This window comes from Crotalus tigris, unplaced genomic scaffold (genome assembly GCF_016545835.1).
Source record: "Crotalus tigris isolate CLP2741 ecotype Arizona unplaced genomic scaffold, ASM1654583v1 scf7180000017663.5292952, whole genome shotgun sequence".
In the NCBI taxonomy this organism is placed as follows: Eukaryota; Metazoa; Chordata; class Lepidosauria; order Squamata; family Viperidae; genus Crotalus; species Crotalus tigris.
The window spans coordinates 1,093,372-1,113,261 of record NW_024096550.1 but is presented as its reverse complement, the minus strand read 5'-3'; the positions used below and the strand labels follow the sequence as shown (position 1 = coordinate 1,113,261).

Below are 19,890 nucleotides of genomic sequence, written 5' to 3'. Positions count from 1 at the left end.
TGGTCTGTGTCCTCAGGGTCCACGTGGCCTCAATGATTCTCTAAAAGGAGACAAATGACCAGCTGTCAACAAGGAGTATAAATCCTTCCATTCCCCACCAATTCAGTCAGAACTGAAGAAGCTTCTGGGATAAGGAGCAAAAGGTCTTCAAAGAAAAACAAGAAAGTCCAGTTGCCTCTTGAAAAAGCACCCTTGGGACTTATCTCTATAGCATTTAGAACTGTTTTGGCTTTGATTCCCAAAAGATGGTACTCTAAACATAAAAAGTGTCCTCAGTGCTTTAAAGCAGCTACCTCATTCCCTAGGGACATGGGGCTACTGCAAGGACAGCCATGTGATCCCAAGAAGACATAGCTGCTTTAAAGGGTTGTGCTCTGTTGCTTTATTCATCCGATTCCTTTTTTTTTTAATCAAAGCCAAAACCTCACCCAGCCCAGGTCTGCTTTATTTAATTATCAGCCTATTTCCAAGCAATATCTCCTGTGTGTGAAAGCACCTGATGATTAACACCAATTAACACAGACCTACTTTTTAAAAAATTTTCCAGCTTTCTGTTCACCCGCATTAAACATTTAAGCACACACAAATGTGCACACAGAGACAGCCACACAAGGGCCAGATGTCTTGTTCTGCATTATCTTTATCCAGGCAGTGTTGGGTATTTAGGTAATTCTGCTCTCACAGCTGTACCATATGGCTGGCCTTACTTCAAGTATGCCAGCCGCCCTGTTTTTAATCTACCTTCGGATGCAACAAGATGCCACCAGATGTTGCACGGGCTTCCAGAGAAGCCTACCAGAGGCACACCTTCCTACTACTTTGCAACCAATCAGTTGAGTTCCTTACGGACCCCTTGTTATTGTCCCTCACTTTGCCAAACTCACTTTCCCACAAAACCTCAATATTGGCAGAAACACGGCCGCAGCCACCTGTTGACTCTCTAAACTGCTTAGAGGGCTGTAAAGCAGCAGTGTGAAGCGGTACATAAGTTTAAATGCAATGGCTATTACTATTGCTAAAATCCAACCCATGGATTTGTCAACTTGTCACAAGGATAGCGTGAGAAACTTCATCACTAGCTTTGCTGAAATGAAGATATACTGTATCTACAGCATTCCCCCTGTCCACTAGAATGCAGGAGGACTAAAGAACCAAAGTATTAAAGGAGTCGTGGTGGCACAATGGCTGGAAAGTGCAGTATTGCAGGCTGACTCTACCCACAGCCAGAAGTTTGATGCTGACCAGCTCAAGGTTGACGCAGCCTTCCGTCCTTCCCAGGTCGGTAAAATGAGGACCCAGATTGTTGGGGGCAAATATGGTAACTCTGCAAACCGCTCAGAGAGGGCTGTAAAGTACTGTGAAGCGGTATATAAGTCTAAGGGCTATTGCTAAGTGCTAAAGATGATGCCCATCAAAGATAATGACATCTCCAGCATTTTTTTCATAGAGGACTACCTTTGCAAAAGATAGGTTAAACTTGGCTCCATTAAAGTTTTAATTTAAAATATCTTCAGTGACGTTTAAAAATAAACACGACACTTTTAATAAAGTGTTGGAAGACAACTGGGGAAAAAAAAAAAGACCAGCAAGATGTCTTTTATTTTAGATGCCAAACAGGTAATCAATCAGCTCATGTGATGCTTAAAAAGGACACTGCGCCGAGATTTTTTAATTCTCTTCCTGCTCTTTTGCAAAAAACAAAAAACCAAAAAAAAAAACCACACCCCACCAAATGTAGATGGGAGCGTGGCCTTTCCAAACTTGGCGGCTTCAATTGTTTCAACAGATCACTGCTCAGGAGAAGCGAGATCCTGGGTAATGAAAAACCAGCCTCCTAGAAGGGTTTCCGGCGCCCTTTCGATAAATTTAAAGTTCATAATATTAATCAGAATGTTTATGATGAGAACCAAAAAGCAGGAGGATATTTTTTTTCCTTCCAAAAGATGATGACCGGATTGGTAAACAGGACGATGTTGCTGACGGTGGTCTTAGAAATATGTCTATTAAACGTGTTCCGTTGCTCCAGCATCAAAAAAAACACCCCCTGTATCACCTCTTCTGGATTGAAGTGCTGTCAACCGATAAAGGCTATCTTGAATTCTATCTGCAAATCTGAGGTTTTCTACTGATTAAAAAAAAATAAATCTCTGGGTTTTCTGGCAAAAAGTTCCCTAACTAGAGAGCTTCACGGATAGCAAGCATTCTTCATCTCCTACATGAAGAGGGTCAAAAGAGAGAGGGAAGGAGGGTCTCTTTGGCCCCACCGTTGAAATGTCTCTCTCTCTCTCTCTCTCACACACACACACACACACACACACACCAGGGACACCATGCCTTGTTTGCTCTTCCTGCCTTCCCTGCTCCCCGTCCTACAAAGCCTTTTAGGAACTCAACAGCAGACCTTTCTAGAAGAAAGATCTTTGAACCAGGATTGATAAACCTTTCAATGGGGGCTACTCAAGTTGGTGGAAAATCCAGCTAGCTACGACTCCTAATTCCCATGGCTGCTGACTCCTTCTTGACTCAGGCAGTAGGCAGTTGCCAGAAAGCAACAAGATCTCTTGTCCTCTAGTCTTGGCTGGTGGGCGTCCAGATGCATCCAGTCAGCCACAGGGTGACTCCGAATGCGAGCTGTGATAAACCTGGGACTTGATCCAGCTCCAGGGCTCTTCTGATGTTTCTTGAAGAGGAAGCTTGGGTCGAAATGTTATTTCACATGTGCTAACTCTTGCTGAAGCCATAGCAATACGTATTGCTACAGAGAGGACCCGAAACAGCATAGGTTAACAGAAATAAGAGTTTGAGGTCATGTAACCCAACCCCCATCTAGTCTCATAGAAGACCTATACTATTTCTGACAGAGGGCTGTCCGGTCTCTTTTTAAAAGCCTCTAGTGATGGAGCACCCACAGCTTCTGGAGGCAAGTTCTTCCACTGCTTAATAGAATAACAGAGTTGGGAGGGACTTTGCAGGTCTTCGAGCCCAACCCCCTGCTCAAGAAGGAAAACCTATAGGGTTAGGGTTAGGTCACCATGAACTCATAGAGCAAAATGGACATCGCCAACAAATTCGGGATGCTTGGGTATGGTTAGGAGGGCACAGACTTTTCTAGGCTGCCCTATCTATGTTTCCTGGTAAAATACATGGGAAAATCCCATTGGAGGAAAATTCCACTTAGGGTTAAGGTTATGTCACCATGAACTCGTAGAGCAAAATGGACATCGCCAACAAATTCGGGGTGCTTGGGTATGGTTAGGAGGGCACTTACTTTTCTAGGCTGCCCTACGTATGTTTCCTGGTAAAATACATGGGAAAATCCCATTGGAGGAAAATTCCACTTAGGGTTAGGGTTAGGTCACATGAACTCGGAGAGGAAAATGGACACCACCAACAAATTCGGGGTGCTTGGGTATGGTTAGGAGGGCACTGACTTTTCTAGGCTGGCCTATGTATGTTTCCTGGTAAAATACATGGGAAAATCCCATTGGAGGAAAATTCCACTTAGGGTTAGGGTTAGGTCACCATGAACTCGTAGAGCAAAATGGACATTGCCAACAAATTTGGGGTGCTTGGGTATGGTTAGGAGGGCACTGACTTTTCTAGGCTGGCCTATCTATGTTTCCTGGTAAAATATATGGGAAAATCCCATTGGAGGAAAATTCCACTTAGGGTTAGGGTTAGGTCACCATGAACTCGTAGAGCAAAATGGACATCGCCAACAAATTCAGAGTGCTTGGGTATGGTTAGGAGGGCACTTACTTTTCTAGGCTGCCCTATCTATGTTTCCTGGTAAAATACATGGGAAAATCCCATTGGAGGAAAATTCCACTTAGGGTTAGGGTTAGGTCACCATGAACTCGTAGAGCAAAATGGACATCGCCAACAAACTCGGAGTGCTTGGGTACGTTTAGGAGGGCACTGATTTTCTAGGCTACCCTTATCTATGTTTCCTGGTAAAATACGTGGGAAAATCCCATTGGAGGGAAATTCCACTAGCAGATCCAACCAAACATTGCACTTTGATACTTGGGCATTTTTATTTCCTGTCTCCCCGTCTCAGGACACCCATTGCCCCTTCCTTTTTCCTGTGCCCTGTGCTGTCTTTATGTTTACCTTAGGAATTTCTGCACAATGCTTCTAGCATTCTTGGTGCGGAAAATAAATGATATCTATTGACGGCCAGTATTAAAAAAAAGAACACAAACAGTGAAGTAATAATATCCTAATTCTAACCTCATCTTTAAAGATCACATCCTCAGAAGTACGCTGGAATATTAATTAGGCCAAGATTATTATTATTATTATTTTTAACATATAAATCCCATAATTGCCACGAACAAAGTTGCCATTTCAAATCTGCACTGCGGACTCGAACACCGGCTTAATTGTGCCAGACTGCAGCAATAACCTTGAATTAAGGCAGCACAAGTTTCTATTTTAAAGGAACAATTGCCTTTCTGGTTGATGAAACCTGTCGTCCCATCAGGTAACAGACGTGACCAGGAAAGAGAAAAACGATAATGAGTCAAGCCAAGCTGTTGGATACATTTCAAATCTTCCTCCCACAGAGAGTAGCTGCCACAAGCTACGTCGCCGGTCTGGTTCTTGAAAACTCGATCTCCTCCCTGGTGGGTGAACGTGTCCCAGACGCTGGGGCCTTTCTCATCTGCATCCCAGCCTCCTGGTTAAAAACAAAACGATTGTCACACTTTTGACATGCGGAGAAGACACGCAATGAATACATACAAGTGAAATACTCCGCGTCGCTAGTTCAGACAATCTGCTGCCCCACTCGCTCGCTCACTCACACGCACGTATCTGTGTGGCTTAGTGAGTTTTATTAATATTCCCCAGCAATTCCCTTGACCCAAAACTCAGAACTGTCCCAATTAAGTCTGGCCACGAGCAAGCCGAGGTTAGTCCACGGGTTAGCCTGCTAGTACACAAGGCACTTGAAAGTTACTCAAGCAAAATAACTCCACCGGGCAAAACGTAAAGCTCACGGGGCAAGAAAAGTTTGGAGGCTCCAAGGCACAATTCCAAACACAGGGTCCATCCAGAGTGAAGCAGGGAACACTGCAACCAAACAAAACACCTGGAAAACCAACACATTGTTCTCAGCAACGCCTCCCTCTGTCCGCTGGGATAAATAGCCAGCTCTCCAGTGCAGTCTCTCAAGAAGGGTGAGGCTTTCTCCTCTGGAGTAGTCTGACTGGCCTCCGCTGCTCCTGCCTTTTCTCTGCCCTGGTATTCTTGGATCAGGCGCAGGAGTTCCTCCTCTTCTTCACTGACCATCTGCAACTACCTGCTTTGCCCAGCTGAAGCCTCTTCCAGAGCCATCAATCAACTCCATGCCTGATATGTCAGGAATGGGCTCCCCCGAGCTGACATCTGGGGAGTTCGCCCAAAAGGAGACATCACCAACAGGCCCCCTCAGAAAAACTCCTATGTAAGAGAGCGAATAGGTGACCTGGGTGTTTCCTTTCCATTCTGTACTTCCGTCTTCCCTACATTTGCAGTAAAAAAGTCACGCAAAGAACTGGGCCAAGGATAGGTAACCCTTGACCACAGTGGAGGCCAAAATTTATGTGGCTAAGCAAAACAGCCCCCTTGGATGACCTTTCTTGATTGTTAAGTGAATCACTGAGGTTGTTAAGTTAGTGAGTGGATCTGGCTTCCCCATTGACTTTGCTTTCCAGGAGGTCACAAAAGGGGGTCACGTGCCCCCCTCGGGCACATCCTAGTCATCATCAATACGGGCCAGTTGCCAAGAGTCCGAATCTTGATCACGTGACTACAGGGGACGCTGCAACGGTCGTAAGTGTGAAAAAAGGGTCATAAGTCAATTTTTTCAGTGCCGTCGCAACTTTGTACCAAAGCCAAATTCACTTAATAACCGTGTTACTAATTTTATGATGGCTTACAGGGTCCCTGGGGGGGTCACGTGACCCCCTTTTGGTGAAATTCTGACAAGCAAAGTCAATGGGGGGAAGCTGCGTTCGCTTAACAGTCGTGTTACTAACTGAACAACTGTTAAGAGATTTACTTAACAACTGTGGAAAAAAAGGCCGTAAAATGGGGCAAAACTCACTTAAACAACTATCTCGTAGCAACAGAAATTTTGGGCTCATTTTGTGATTGTAAGCTGAGGACTGCCTGTAAGGTTATTTTTTTTTTAAAGTTTTGTAGAAAAATCTCTTTTAACCGTGCTTGTTTCATATTGAAATGTGTGACGTGACTGATGGCTAAATTCTGTTTTACCCTAGTTGGCTGGTGCTGTTCTTGGAGGGGGATGCTTTGCATAAAAAAAAAGAGCTTAAAAAGTAAGACCAGGGGGACCTTATGCACAACCTGCAAGGACATGAAGAGCCACTGCAAGACTTTACCTATCAGCGAAGACAACATTATGCACAACAAGACACAATAAATAAAAAGATCCGATTCACGTCAAGTTATTTTCCAAATTGTGTCTGTACGGGTCATCCGTGATGTTGTTAGACCTTGCTTATTTTCTCCCCACCTGTTGGGATAAATAACAGCGGAGCGCAAGGATGTGAGGGACTGAGAAGCTGTAATATATTTTGCAGAGAGCAAAAGAAAGGAAAAATGGAGGATTTTGACACAAGGCTGATATTTATTGGGGCACCTCCAGGTTTCCCAGAACGGGCAGATCTGTCCTCAGATAATAAAATATATTAAATGGCCCTTATTTTCCTCATTCACATGAATTCAGATGGTTGTAAACTGGAAGGGAAGAAATGTCCAAATAAATGTGGAGGAAAAAAAAAACCCTACAAGGTTTAATCATTTAGGTTCAACACAAATCATAGTTCCTTTCCCCCATGTAATGGCAGAATTTATAAAGATGAAAAGTCTTCATATAAAAACATGGAATTGGAGTTATTTTATTTTTTAAAAAGTCCATGTATTAATTGGGGGGGGGGTAGGTGTTCTCTCTGAACCCAGTTGCAGATTACTAAAGTGATTTCCAAAAGTGTAGGATTGCTTAAATGTTGTGTTGTTGTTTTTTAAAAAAGACAGTCATTCAGACAAGATGGATTCCTCCAGAAAACGTCTTGGGGCTTGTCCGTCTGTGTCCTTTGAAAGTCTGGAGTGCCTCTCCGAAGGGAAGCGGACGCCATTCTAAACCATGGCCTCAGGCACGTATAGGAGATGGGAATTAATCTAACAGCATCCCTACAAAATGTCTGTTTTTCAGTCAGAAGAGTGTCTGCAAGGAGAGAACGGGGGGGGGGGGCGTTTGGGGAAACAGCAAAGGTTTCCACAAATTAAATTTTACACTAGGTTTCTGCAACCTCTGCATAATTTTTTTTTTTTTTTTTTGCATTCTGAGAGTTTAAAGATATTTTCTAGTGATTTCAACGTCTTTGGTAGAGGTCACTGTTTAAAATGTCATTATGGGCTGCAATGATGCATACCTCACTTTTTTTTTCCCTTCCCTTCCCCCTAATTCTTTTAGAAGAGTATTGCCAGCATAACGCGGCAAAAGGAGCTGCAGTCCAGGACCTTGGCTGTTGCATGAACTAGTGAGCTAGTCCTGGAGGACCTTGTGGTTTTCTTTGCTGCAGGTTGCTCTGCAGCCTGGAGAGAGGATCCCACTGAAGGGTCCTTTAGAAGGGGCTGGAAGGATATGTGGGGGAAACTGACGGTCCTTTCGGGCACTTGGGCTCAGCTGCCAGGGAGCGTAGGGACAAGGGGGAAGGCTGGGTTGGAGAAGAGGGATGTGAAGAAGAGGAAGAGCAGGGGGCAGCCTTGACTAGGAGGCCGTGTTCTGCACCGGTTGAACCCTCCTGGACCAGGAGACCCTACTCAACCTCACCCGTGCTCTCGTGACCTTCCGTATGGAGGACTGCAATGTCTTTTACATGGGATGCCTTTGAGGACTTCAACTGGCGCAGAATGTGGCAGCAGAATGCACAGGTATAGAATAGGTACAACTGTGAGGGGGACCTTGGAGTCCTAGTGGACAATCCCTTGAATAGGAGCCAGCCGTGTGTGGCAGCAGCCAAAAAAAGCCAACACACTTCTAGGCTACATTAACAGAGGGAGAGAATCAAGATCATGTGAAGGGTTAGTACCACTTTATGATGCCTTGGTAAGACCACACCTGGACTACTGCATCCAGTTTTGGTCGCCACGATATAAAAAAGATGTTGAGACTCTGGAGAGAGTGCAGAGAAGAGCAACAAAGATGATTAAAGGTCTGGAGACTAAAACATATGAAGAATGTTTGCAAGATTTGGGTTTGGCCAGTCTAGAAAAAAGAAGGACTAGGGGTGAGATGAGATAGCGTCTTCTAATATTGGAGGGCTGCCCCAAATAAGACGGGGTCAATTTATTTTCCAAAGCACCTGAGGACAGGACAAAAAACAATGGATGGACACCAATCAAGGATAGAACCAACTTAAAACTAAGGAGAAATCTTTTGAAGTGGCTAAGTAAATCCAAAGCTCCATTGATTCTCAGCAGAGAAGATGACCATATTGATTTTAATCCAGACTTGGAAGTTAATCAGGAGTCAAATATACCAGAATACCAGACTGTACTGCTACTCTAAACTATCCTAAAATAAATACTGGCAAATTACTTTGGCATTACGCTCAAGAAAACTACCTGGAGTTAGTTATATGCATCAGATGAGCTTAACATGTAGACTTAGCAATTCTAGTCCTAAGATAAAACTATTTGTGGAAATGTATCCATGCACATAGTTTGTTTTCCCATGCAAGATGCTTAACTGCATTCTAAATCTGGTATATTCAAACAACGACCCTGAAAGAACATATAAAGAATGTAATTATTGGCTCTATGACCAAATAATTGATGAAACGAGAAAACAAGAACTACGTTCTTCAGACTTTTTCTCAAAGTAAACCACATAAGTGTAATAGGAATACTTTAAGGGTGGTAGAAGACCTTTGGTATAATGGTGTGTGGACGTGTGCTTGTAGTGAAGCCAACTCTGGCTATTTCCTAGCATTGAGCAGTGAGCAAAGAACAAAGGGGGGGGGGGGAAACCTGAACTAAAAATTCTGCTCATATTTTATAGAAAGTAATGCTGTCTGAAAAGTTAGAGGGACTTTATGACTTAGAATCATTTATAAATTAAATATCAGCTAATCTCCAAGATGAATATCTATGCCACGCTTTTACATCAGACCTCAATAAAAATGCACTTTAATAATCACTCACTATTACGAAGATTAAAGATGGAAAAGATATATTAGGGAAAGATCCGGCCTAGCCCTTGCTGGGCCCAAATTGCTTCTCGGAATACATTCATCTGAAGACTAAGTTTAATGGAAGGTTAAATATATTGGAAACGGCTAAAGTTTTCCTAGGATGTGAGATTTCTCTCTTCCTCACGGATATTGAGGCACGCCTGGGCTCCCAGAAGAAGAAATGGTGGAATGAAGACATCTCCACAAAAAGAGGAGAGAACAACCGTGAGGGAATGAAGAATTCCTCTCTGGACAAGGAAAAGACTTGAGATTACCCATAAGCGTTCCAGACAGTTGCTCTTCATGAGAAGTTCGCAAGACAGTGGTCTCTGACGAGTTTAGGATGGCTGTCTTATTCAAACCATGGTCAGTGTCTTTAAAAGGACACTGGGTTCAAATACCTCTTTTTCTAACTATTTTCAGAAATTGCTTCTTAAAAGCCTTTCAACTACTAGGAAGTTTTGGAATGACCATTTTTAAAGCACCGGGTGAGCTTTTTCTTTTTCAATCTTTACTGAAAGAAGTTTTAAAATCCAAGTTTAATGACTTGAGATTATTTTTTAATAAATAAATAGTTTTTTTTAATAAATTGTAAAAGCTTTAAAACTTTGATTTAAAAAAAAAGTTACCAATGGACTAAGGAGTCCAGATAAATTTGAAATAAGATTTTGAAATTGCAAGAATCCTTCCTTCTTTAAAATATATATATAATAAGACTTTAAATATTGGATACCAGAGGATACTAAAAGGAACCAAATGTTGCAATTAAAAGAGAATAACATTTAAACTGGGCTTACAGAATGAAACAAGATACTCTAACACTGGACATGTGCAAAGATAATTTTGAACAAAGGACTCAGAAATGAATTTTAATAGTGTCAGAGCCCTCTCTCATTAGTGACAGAAACATCTGCTTCTGGAAAAATGGTGTGTAGACGATATTATGGAACACGTTTTACTTGATAAAATTGAGACTGAGTTGCAAGTAGAATTACAAATGACAGACTATAAGGATGACATGGAAATATTTGTCACAAAATGTATGTTACACTGGACAGATAAAAGAAACCGGATATTGTCTTAACAATTAAAAGGGATATACAAACAGTAAACTAAGAGAACAACTATGGTAATCTTCTTACATTGGATTTACTAAAATTATTAATTTTTTTTGCAAAATCTCGTAAGAAGGAACTAAGAAAAAAGCAATCAAGTTTTACAATATTATTTGATTAAAGATTAAGTTAAAAATAAAAGGAAGAAATATAATTTGTTTTATCTGAACAAGGTTAAAAATATGTATACATTTGTATGTAACCCTTAATGGGCTTTTGCTGACACTGGGATTGAAATGATGGTGCTTTATGGATTAGTTTATGGATAAGGAAAAGTATGCTTTTGTTGTATTTTAAGGAGGTCATAGCTGACTGAAAAACTTTATACATGTGATGAAGGTTGAAAGTCACTTATTTATAACCTAACCCTAACCCAGGGGTAGGCAACCTTGGCTCTTTTATGACTCGTGGACTTCAACTCCCAGAATTCCTGAGCCAGCCAAGGTTGCCTACCCCTGCCCTAACCCTTTTCTCTTTCTTTACTGTAATTTTAGTTTTCATTCTTTTCTCTTTCTCTATTTTTTCCCCTTTCTACACTTTCTTTGTTATTCTTCTGTATTTTTCCAGTTTGCATTTGATTTTGTTGTGGTAACGCTAATCTTTAACACAATTACTGTTTAAAAAGAGAGAGAGAGAGAGAGAGAGAGAGAGAGAGAGAGAGAGAGAGAGAGAGAGAGAGAGAGAGAGACATTGAGCCATGCCCCATGTGCTTCCAGCAATGTGTTATCATTGCCCAAGTGCCCTGGTGTATCTATCCAGGTTTATCTCACATATTGAACTTTAATGTATGATCATCCTTACAGGATGTTAAAGGATGTCAATTAATCACATCAATATTCTTTCAGCTCCCCTCAAATCTGCCATTTTCTTTTAATTCAATAATTCTCGGCAAGCCTGCTTTATCAGTGGAAAAGTTTCCTAAGTTTGATATCAATTCAATTTCTTCCCAGACAAAGTGTTAGCTATTTGATGCTTCAAACTTTTACTTACCTGCGATCAACTAAATTGAAAATTAAAAAAAGATAAAGCAGGACTATTTGGTACATTTTGGAAATATAATTCTTGGGATTTATTTTACTTTAGCAGCCAATGCTTCCATGTTTTTTTCCTAAGATATCATGGGGAAGTCTACAATGCAATGTTTTGAAGGAGAAGAGAATGAAGAATCCCAAGTTCCAGTAAAATAGTATCTATTCAGCCCTGCACATTTCAGAAAATGTTCCTTACTGAAAGATACTTAAAAACATTTTTTTAAACAGTGTTGCAAAAGGACTTGAATTGTAACACTAAAAAGGCTATTCAAAATAATTCATGAAGTCTAACAGAATAGTCCAGGTTAACAGATCCAAAGTTTAACAATATGTCTGTAGGTACCAGACACAAGAATTTTAAATACAATGAGCACAAAATGAATTGTTTACAAGAAACACAAATGTATATCTTACACCATGCAGCATGCTTTTCTCTATTGCAACTGGAAGTAAAAAGGAAAGAGAACACCAAATAAAAAAAGTTATTTTTTCTTTTAAAAAAAAAATCATTTACCTTCAATCTGATACGCTGCTGTAGCTGAGCCCCAGGCAAATTTTTCTGGGAAAATCATACTTTCCAGACTGCAGAGGTCATCGTTTGGAGAGGAGACAACATCAGCAGAAACTGGAGCAGAATCCATGGGAAGGCTGGCTGTTGTGTCCATCAGTAAGGTTACTTCTACTTTTCACCCCCAAAACAATATCTGGAATTAAAGGATGATCAGAAGTACAAGGAGAGTTTTAGCCATTGGGAACAGATCTTGCTTCACCGATAATCCGAAGGGCCTACATTCAGACTGTAGGATTGTCCTTCAAGAGCTGTTTTGTGTTCAAGGAACATCTTAATCCAACATTTCTTATCTATGCTCACCTCCCCGAAGGAAGGGTCCTGTCCAACACAGAACAGGATCTGTTCTTTTAAAGACGTCCAAGTATGGAATGAAGGAAACGCCACACCCCAGTTCTAGAGAATCTCAAAAATAAAGTACTGGAGCTTCCCAGAAGACAAGCATTTTTAAAAATGAAGGCTACCCCTTTTAGTCACCAACCTGTAGGCAGTTGGCCAACAGAACAGAACGAAGAGGCACCAAGTGGATTATTGCAGCTCAAACGTGAGTGGGCCAAAATCCCCCAGAGAGGTCGCATGGTTGAAGGTGTCCCAAAGGTGCTTTTTCAAAAGGCCGCTGGACCTTGAAGACGTTTCCCTTCTCATCCAAAGAGCTCCTTCAGTTCTGACTGAATGGTGGTCCACCAGTCAGAACTGAAGAAGCTTCTGGAATGAGAAGCGAAACGTCTTCAAGGAAGAACAAAGAAAGTCCAGTTGCCTCTTGAAAAAGCACCTTTGGGACAACCGTGACGGAGAATCTCCACAGACATTGTTGAAGGTGGGCTTGAATCTGGATCCACAATCCAGAGAAACCACAATTGGCTTCTCCAGGGAAGAGGTTTGAAAAACTTGCTTGTGTAGGTCTTCCCTTTGATGGGTAGACTTATACGGTGGGCTGTGACGCCGACAAATTCTATTCCTAGTAGAATTCAACTCACGTGGAATATTGGATGCTTAGAGGGATAGAAAATAAAGTTTCCTAACTTGCAGATAATAAACACCGCAAAGAAAAGCCTCATTATATAATAAAAGCAAGAGTAGAGTGGAAGCTGGTCCCAGGAAGGTCCATGGGGATCGGTTCTGCCTCAGGAATCCAAGTTAATATGGTTATCACTTTCCTACTTTCTAGGGGATAACTCAAGAATATTAGTTTGAATGTGTTACTGCACAGGCCAAACCCTAGCAACAGCTTGGCTAGGAACTATTTTGTGACTGAACGGGGAACACAAGCAGGATGGTTCTCAACTTACGACCACAATGAAATCCAACATTTCTGTTGTTAAGTGAGTCTTGTCCCATTTTACGACCTTTTCTCACTGCAATTGTTAAGCAGAAGGCTGCCGTTGTTCAACGAGTAACACGGTTGTTAAGTGAATCCGGCTTTTCCCACTGACTTAATTGTAAAAAGGTTGCAATAGGGGATCACCTGACCCCGGGGCGCTGCAACAGTCATAAATGCGAGTCGGTTGACAAGCGGCCGGGTTTTGATCACGTGACCAGGGGGAGGCTGCAACGGTCGTAAGTGTGAAAAACGGTCACGAGTCACTCTTTTCAGCGCTGCTGTGACTTTGAACGGTCATTAAATGAACGGTTGTATGTCAAGGGTCGTGTATTTGAGACGGGTGGCTGTATAAATGGAGTAAGTAAATAAATGAAGTGGTGAGTAATATCTGGGAGAATATCTGCCAATCGTGGGAATCCTCTGCAGTCAAACAGCATTGTTGTGTCACCCCGAAAAGGCACCGTATTTCCTACCTTTAGTTCTGACACATCTGTTGGCAGAGAAGAAAAGAGAGGATCAACTGCTGGGTGGAAGGAAGGGTCAGTCCTTCAAGAGCCGAGATGTTTTTAAAATACACAGCAGATGGCACCATTGCAATTGTATTGTTTGGATCCTGGAAATATTATTCCTCTTCTGTTAGGATAAATCACACACACCCCTATAGATTTATGCTCAGGTCATTATTCATATTCATTAAGCCACTGTGTGTGTGTGTGTGTGTGTGTGTTCTTTCTTTCTCTTCCTTCCTTTTTCCTTTTCTCCTTCATCCTTTTTTTCTTTCTCTCCTTTCTTCCTTTTTCTTTCTCTTTCCTTCCTTTTTCTTTCTTTCTCTCCTTTCTTCCTTTTTCTTTCTCTTTCCTTCCTTTTTCTTTCTTTCTCTCCTTTTTCTTTTTCTTTCTTCCTTTTTTCTTTCTCTCCTTCCTTTTTCTTTCTTTTTTCTTTTTCTTTCTTTTTTCTTTCTCCTTCCATTCTTTCTCTCCTTCCTTCCCTTCTTTTTCTTTCTCTCTTTTCTTTTCTTTATTCCTTTTTTCTTTCTCCTTCCTTTCTTTCCTTCCTTTCTCTCCTTTCTTTCTTTCTTTCTCTTTCTTTCTTTCTTTCTTTCTTTCTTTCTTTCTTTCTTTCTTTCTTTCTTTCTTTCTTCTTTTTCATCCAATAGTTTATCCTCTGTTTTGTTCTCTGCAAACAGGTGTATTAGAACTAAAGGTTAAGAAATATCTAAAAGAGTGCAGAGAGGAGATCAAACTCTTGCATGCATTGTGGACATCGGCTCTTCTTGCTTCCCTTTCATGGAAGCCTAAAAATGTGTCTTCCCAGAAAGGTGATTTAAAATGGCATTAAGTTTGATTTGGGCCAGAGCTTAATGCATAGATAAGTTTCGCTAACTACTTCCAAAGGATTAAAACCAAAGACTTCAAGAATGGCTGCGTAGGAATTTTAAAACAACCAGATCTGTATGGAGCAACTTTTACTCAGCTCTGCGTCAGGTCTATTCATTACGTTCGTATGTTACTCCTTTTGCAAGGAGTTGTTATGACTTATTGCCACTGTGAAAGTCAATGCGGAGGCAGAACGTGAGCAGAAATCTCCGTGACCCAACTCTTAAGTCAACACATGAGTTTAAGATAAGCCTATCGGCCTTGGAAAGTAGATTTTAGTTTGCAAGTGAAATAAAAAAATACCTCGGGTTTTTTTCATACCTAATCAGGGAATTACGTTTCCAACTATTTGCAGTAGCAACCAAGGGAATTTTGTGAAAGTCGGCCAGAAAAATCAGCGTAGTTTTATTGTCAATTTACACCCTTTACACCCACCATTGCTGATTTATGTGAAGATAAAAACTGAGCCCCGAGACTTCACTGAAACAAAATAATTTGAGTCTAGGGCGTTACATTTTCTTATGCAAATATTAAACAGGGAACTGGAAACAGTAAAAACAATGGGGTACCAATAGCACCGTTTTAATGAACACGCTGATTAGAATGTCTTCCTAAAATTGCATTCAATGGTTCGTAAACGGGTTTGCTGACTTGAGATCAAGGTGAAGAAAAACAACAGATTTGGGGCGGGTGCAGGAATCATTAATCCGTGGCGGAGAAGATGGCACCTATTTAGCACCTTCATTAGAGGAGGAGGAGTGGGCAGATTAATTAGATCTGAAGCTATGAAGAGTGGAAGGGGGCAGAAAAATTAGCAAACCCAGGAAGGATTTAATACAGCCAATCACCTTGGGAAGTGATAAATGACGGCGCAGAAGAAAATCACCGTGGCAAAAAGAGGAATGGGTCGAGAGTCCACCATCTCACTTAGCTGAAAATATTTAAACAAACAAACAAATAAAGAAACAAACGAGATGGAAGGGACCTTGCAGGTCTTCTAGTCCAACCCCCTGCTCAGGCAGGAGACCCTATACCATTTCAGACAAATGGCTGTCGAGTCTCTTCTTCAAAACTTCCAGTGTTGGAGAATTCGCAGCTTCTGGAGGCAGGTTGTTCCACTGGTTAATTGTTCTCACTGTCAGGAAATCTATGGGGCTGGTTCTAGATGACACCTTATTTCCTTTCAGGAATCTTTTTTCCCCCCATAGAAACACTAGTCTGAGGGTCCGTGGCAATCCAAAACGGGCAAAAATGCAGGCAAAAATCTGGCTTCCCAAGTTGTGAGCAGCCACCACAGAGAAGACAGGACGGGATCCATCGGCCAGCCCAGAAGCCCAAGCAATTTCTCTCATCCAGAAGTTGCTCAGGCTAGAATTCAGTTAACAACTGTGGCAAGTCATAAAATGGGGCAAAATTCACTCAAGAAATGTCTCACTTAGCAATGGAAATTGTGTTCGTAAGTCAAGGACTGAGCTTTTTTCAACGCTCTGGCTGATGCCAGCGTTGATGGTGTCCAGCCGACCGTGTTCTTTAGTGGCCTGGTTTCCCTTTTACCCCAAACTCTTGCAAACAGAATTGCTTTCACCAGTGAATAAGAATATAACAAGGATCTGTTCGTTAAATCCTTACAACTGCGTGTTTACTTTAGCAGTCCCTGTTCAAACATTAACTAGCCAGAGCCTCTGAATCCTAGAATCCTTCTGGCCAATATAAATGTGCCCCCCCCCCAAATATTTAAAAAAAAAAGAGGGGAGAGAAGAAAAAGAGAATGAAAAACAAGAGGAAGCAGCAAAAGAAGAGAGAGAGAATTATCTATCCCTCCAGCCCCCCCAAACCAGTAAGATTTATTATCGGCTAAAAAAACCATTCTAGGATTATGTTTTCCCTGTTAAAAATAGGAAATATTCTTCCGGAATAGTAATCTATGTTTATCATGCCCATAGGACTGGTAAATATTTCCTATGTCCAAATTGGCCCTTGGCAACTTCCTACTTAATGTCAGGACTTGAAGTTGTGAGGTTTCCTTTCAGCAACTCAAAATGCCAACAAGTTTAAATTGCTTCTCGGATGACTTTTTCACATGCTCTTTGTTTTTTTTTTGAAAGAGGGAAGGGCCCGGAACAGGTTTGCGTTTGCGACCATCCAGTCATTTTTCTCGGAATCTAACTTTTCCTACATGGTATTTTTGTGCGTGTGGGAGGAGTGAAGTCCCATAAAAGACTTTTTGCATGAAGAATATACATTTATAGAGTTCTCTCTCTGGAGACGTTTGCTGTTCAAACAGTCGTATTTCACCATGGTTGAAAGCTTCCCCTACTGCAAAGTTTCCCTACAATTGCCAGTATTAAAAAAATAAATAAAAGATCCTGTTCATTACAAAATGAATGCTTCTAACTGTGCGAAATGCCAAAATGTCCATTTTGCTTTTACTTGGGAGTTAATATTTTAGCCAAAGAAAGAAACCGACGTCCTTGGGATGTAGCTGGCTTTTCCTTAGAAAAAATAGTGATGGAGCTCTCAGTCCAAGTGAATTGGGTTGTGTTTTGTGTTTTCCCTTTCATTTCTCACAGAATCTGCATCTCCCATCTGGGCTTGGCTGGAACTAGCCCATGCAGTGTGCAGATGTTACTTGATTGTGCTGTCCATGTCTGCTGTTTCTGTCTACATCTTACACACAATGCAATGCAATGCAATAGTGCCATCACAAGACTCCGTAGTTGGTTACACAACATTGATTGGGACTTGTGTGTAGCCAATCTTGCCCACCTTCTTTTCCTTCTCCAGGCTCATTCCAATCATAGCATTGATTTACCCATTTATCTTCGTTGCTCTCCTTTTTCTCTCTCAACTTTGCCAAGCATTGTCATATTTTTCCTTAGAATAACAAAATAACAGAGGTGGAAGGGAACTTGGAGGTCTTCTAGTCCAACCTTCTGCTCAAGTAGGAGACCTATACAATTTCAGACAAATGGCTGTCCATTCTCTTCTTAAAAACCCTCCAGTGTTGGAGCACCTACAATTTCCAAAGGCAAGCAGTTCCACTGGTTAATTGTCCTCACTGTTAGGAAATTTCTCCTTAATTCCAGGTTGCTTCTCTCCTTGATTAGTTTTCCTCCATTGCTTCTTGTCCTGCCTTCGGGTGCTTTGGAGAATAGCTTGACTCCCTCTTCTTTGGGGCAGCCCCTGAGATACTGGATCACAGCTATCATGTCACCCCTGGTCCTTCTCTTCCTTAAACTAGACATACCCAATTCCTGCAGCCATTCTTTGTATGTTTTAGCTCCCGAATCATCTTTGTTGCTCTTCTCTGCACCCTTTCTAGAGTCTCAACATCTTTTTTACATTGTGGTGACCAAAACTGGATGCAGGATTCCAAGTGTGGCCTTACCAAGGCATTGTAAAGTGGTATTAACACTTCACGTGATCTACCACCTTCATTTCTTGACTATCTACTGTGACTTTACTGATCATGCTAGTTGCTTTTTAAAAAAAACCCACCCTGACAAATATTTAAAATTCTGCAGCCTGAGGTTCCTTTCCAATAAAAAAATTCTCCCAAATCTTCCGTTCTACTGTAATCTTTCCTGGCTCATTGTAATCTCTACTCCTCTCTTTAATTCTTAGGTCTTATTTGGTCTTTTGTAAACCTTCAGATGGAGAGCAAGGGTAGCTACAAATCTTATCTTGCCTTCTTCATGGCTAAGATACTGAGTCAACTTAGCTGATACCAGACAAAGTCTTTCTTCCTTGAAAAAAATGATTCCTTTGTAAGCTTTGTGCAAGACAATATAAAGTTACACCAACAAAGTATTCATTCTATATTTGGAGCTACTCTCTGAAACTTTAAAGATTGCATGCAGATATGACCCAGTATTCAGTAATGGGAAAATATTTCAGCCGAAAATACAACGTTCTCAAGTCTACCCCTGGGAAAAAAAGTGGAAAAATTAAGAAAATCCTTAACTTTCAATCTCTTACTGAATTGACCTGTAACCTATTGAATCATTACGTTCTAAAAACCCAATTTTACCGGCCAATTATTCAGCAAAACATGACACGATTGATCATGCTGAAGGATTTCAGCAAGATGTATCGATCAGTTATATGTGTGTGTGCGTGTGTGGAGGCGTGCACAAAAACTGTCAGCTCATTGGAATTCCTGGCTGATAAAGTGATGTAAAAACAGTTAATGAGGTAAATTCTTTGCAGACAGTGGGCAAATGTGCTAATTGATATTTTTAAAAAGTCATAACACTAAAGGGCTCAATTAATCCATGTTCCTTACAAGTTTAGTTTCCACAAATGGTTAGGATTTATCATAATCGTCTTTCTACGATAGTTTGGCATTTGACACTTTTCTAAAAGGAAGCGAAGGCCCGGCTGGTTCTTCCCACCCATTTCTATCTTTTAAGAGATGTTGGGCAAATAGGAAAATGCACCCTCAGTATATTGTTTGAACTATTAGGTTTCGGATGCTTTTAAGAAATAGGCAATGTACGTGACAGAGGAGGGGAAGACCCCAGCCCTGCAAATATTCAGAAAATCTTCAGATTTGCAAGAGGTACTTACTGGAATTAGAGGTACAGAAATCCATAAGGTGCATTTAAACTGCTATAGGGACTTATAGATCCTAGTATTTCTTATATAATTACGTATCTGCGGTTATCTAGCTTAACTATTTTTGGATGTTAGACCACAGATTATAATTCTATTGACTCCTCCCCTCATATTTTATCCTTTTAAACTCAGATTACCTCTATTTTACCTTACTAATAGGATATCTGACTTCTTCCACTTCTATTTCTTTTTTTTTTTAAATGATTTAACGTTGTGTGCTTTATGTTGCAGTCAAAATATAAGCAAGCAAACCAAAAGCATAGTATGGATGATGTGGAATGAAATGACTTGATTTGGCTAACAGCCTTAATTTTTCAATCTGCAACAAGACATTGGAAAGATGATTAGGGGACTGGAGGCTAAAACATACAAGGAACGGTTGCTGGAATTGGGTATGTCCAGTTTAATGAAGAGAAGGACGAGGGGGGACAGGATAGCAGGGTTCCAGTATCTCAGGGGCTGCCCCAAAGAAGAGGAAGTCAAGCTATTCTCCAAAGTGCCTGAAGGCAGGACAAGAAGCAACGGGTGGAAACTAACCAAGGAGAGAAGCAACCTAGAACTAAGGAGAAACTTCCTGACAGTGAGGACAATTAACCAGTGGAACTACCTGCCTCCAGAAG

General features: G+C 41.2%; 1 protein-coding gene across 7 annotated transcripts in view; it reads right to left on the bottom strand.

Annotated features, from left to right (window-relative positions):
* LCTL (lactase like) overlaps positions 1-19,890 on the bottom strand; it is an 83,191-nt gene that overhangs the window by 53,835 nt on the left and 9,466 nt on the right. For 6 of the 7 annotated variants that reach the window (XR_005555868.1, XR_005555867.1, XR_005555866.1 and 3 more), the window contains exons 2-3: positions 11,903-12,092; positions 4,454-4,681 (exon numbers count right to left, since the gene is read on the bottom strand). Coding sequence is in view for 4 of the 7 variants with exons in the window: in XM_039335908.1 (XP_039191842.1) it covers positions 4,454-4,681; positions 11,903-12,053 (379 nt within the window). In the remaining 3 variants the exon portion in view is untranslated. Of the gene's footprint in view, positions 1-4,453; positions 4,682-6,386; positions 6,609-11,902; positions 12,093-19,890 lie in introns of those variants that run through there. The other variant, XM_039335909.1, reaches the window with a different exon arrangement.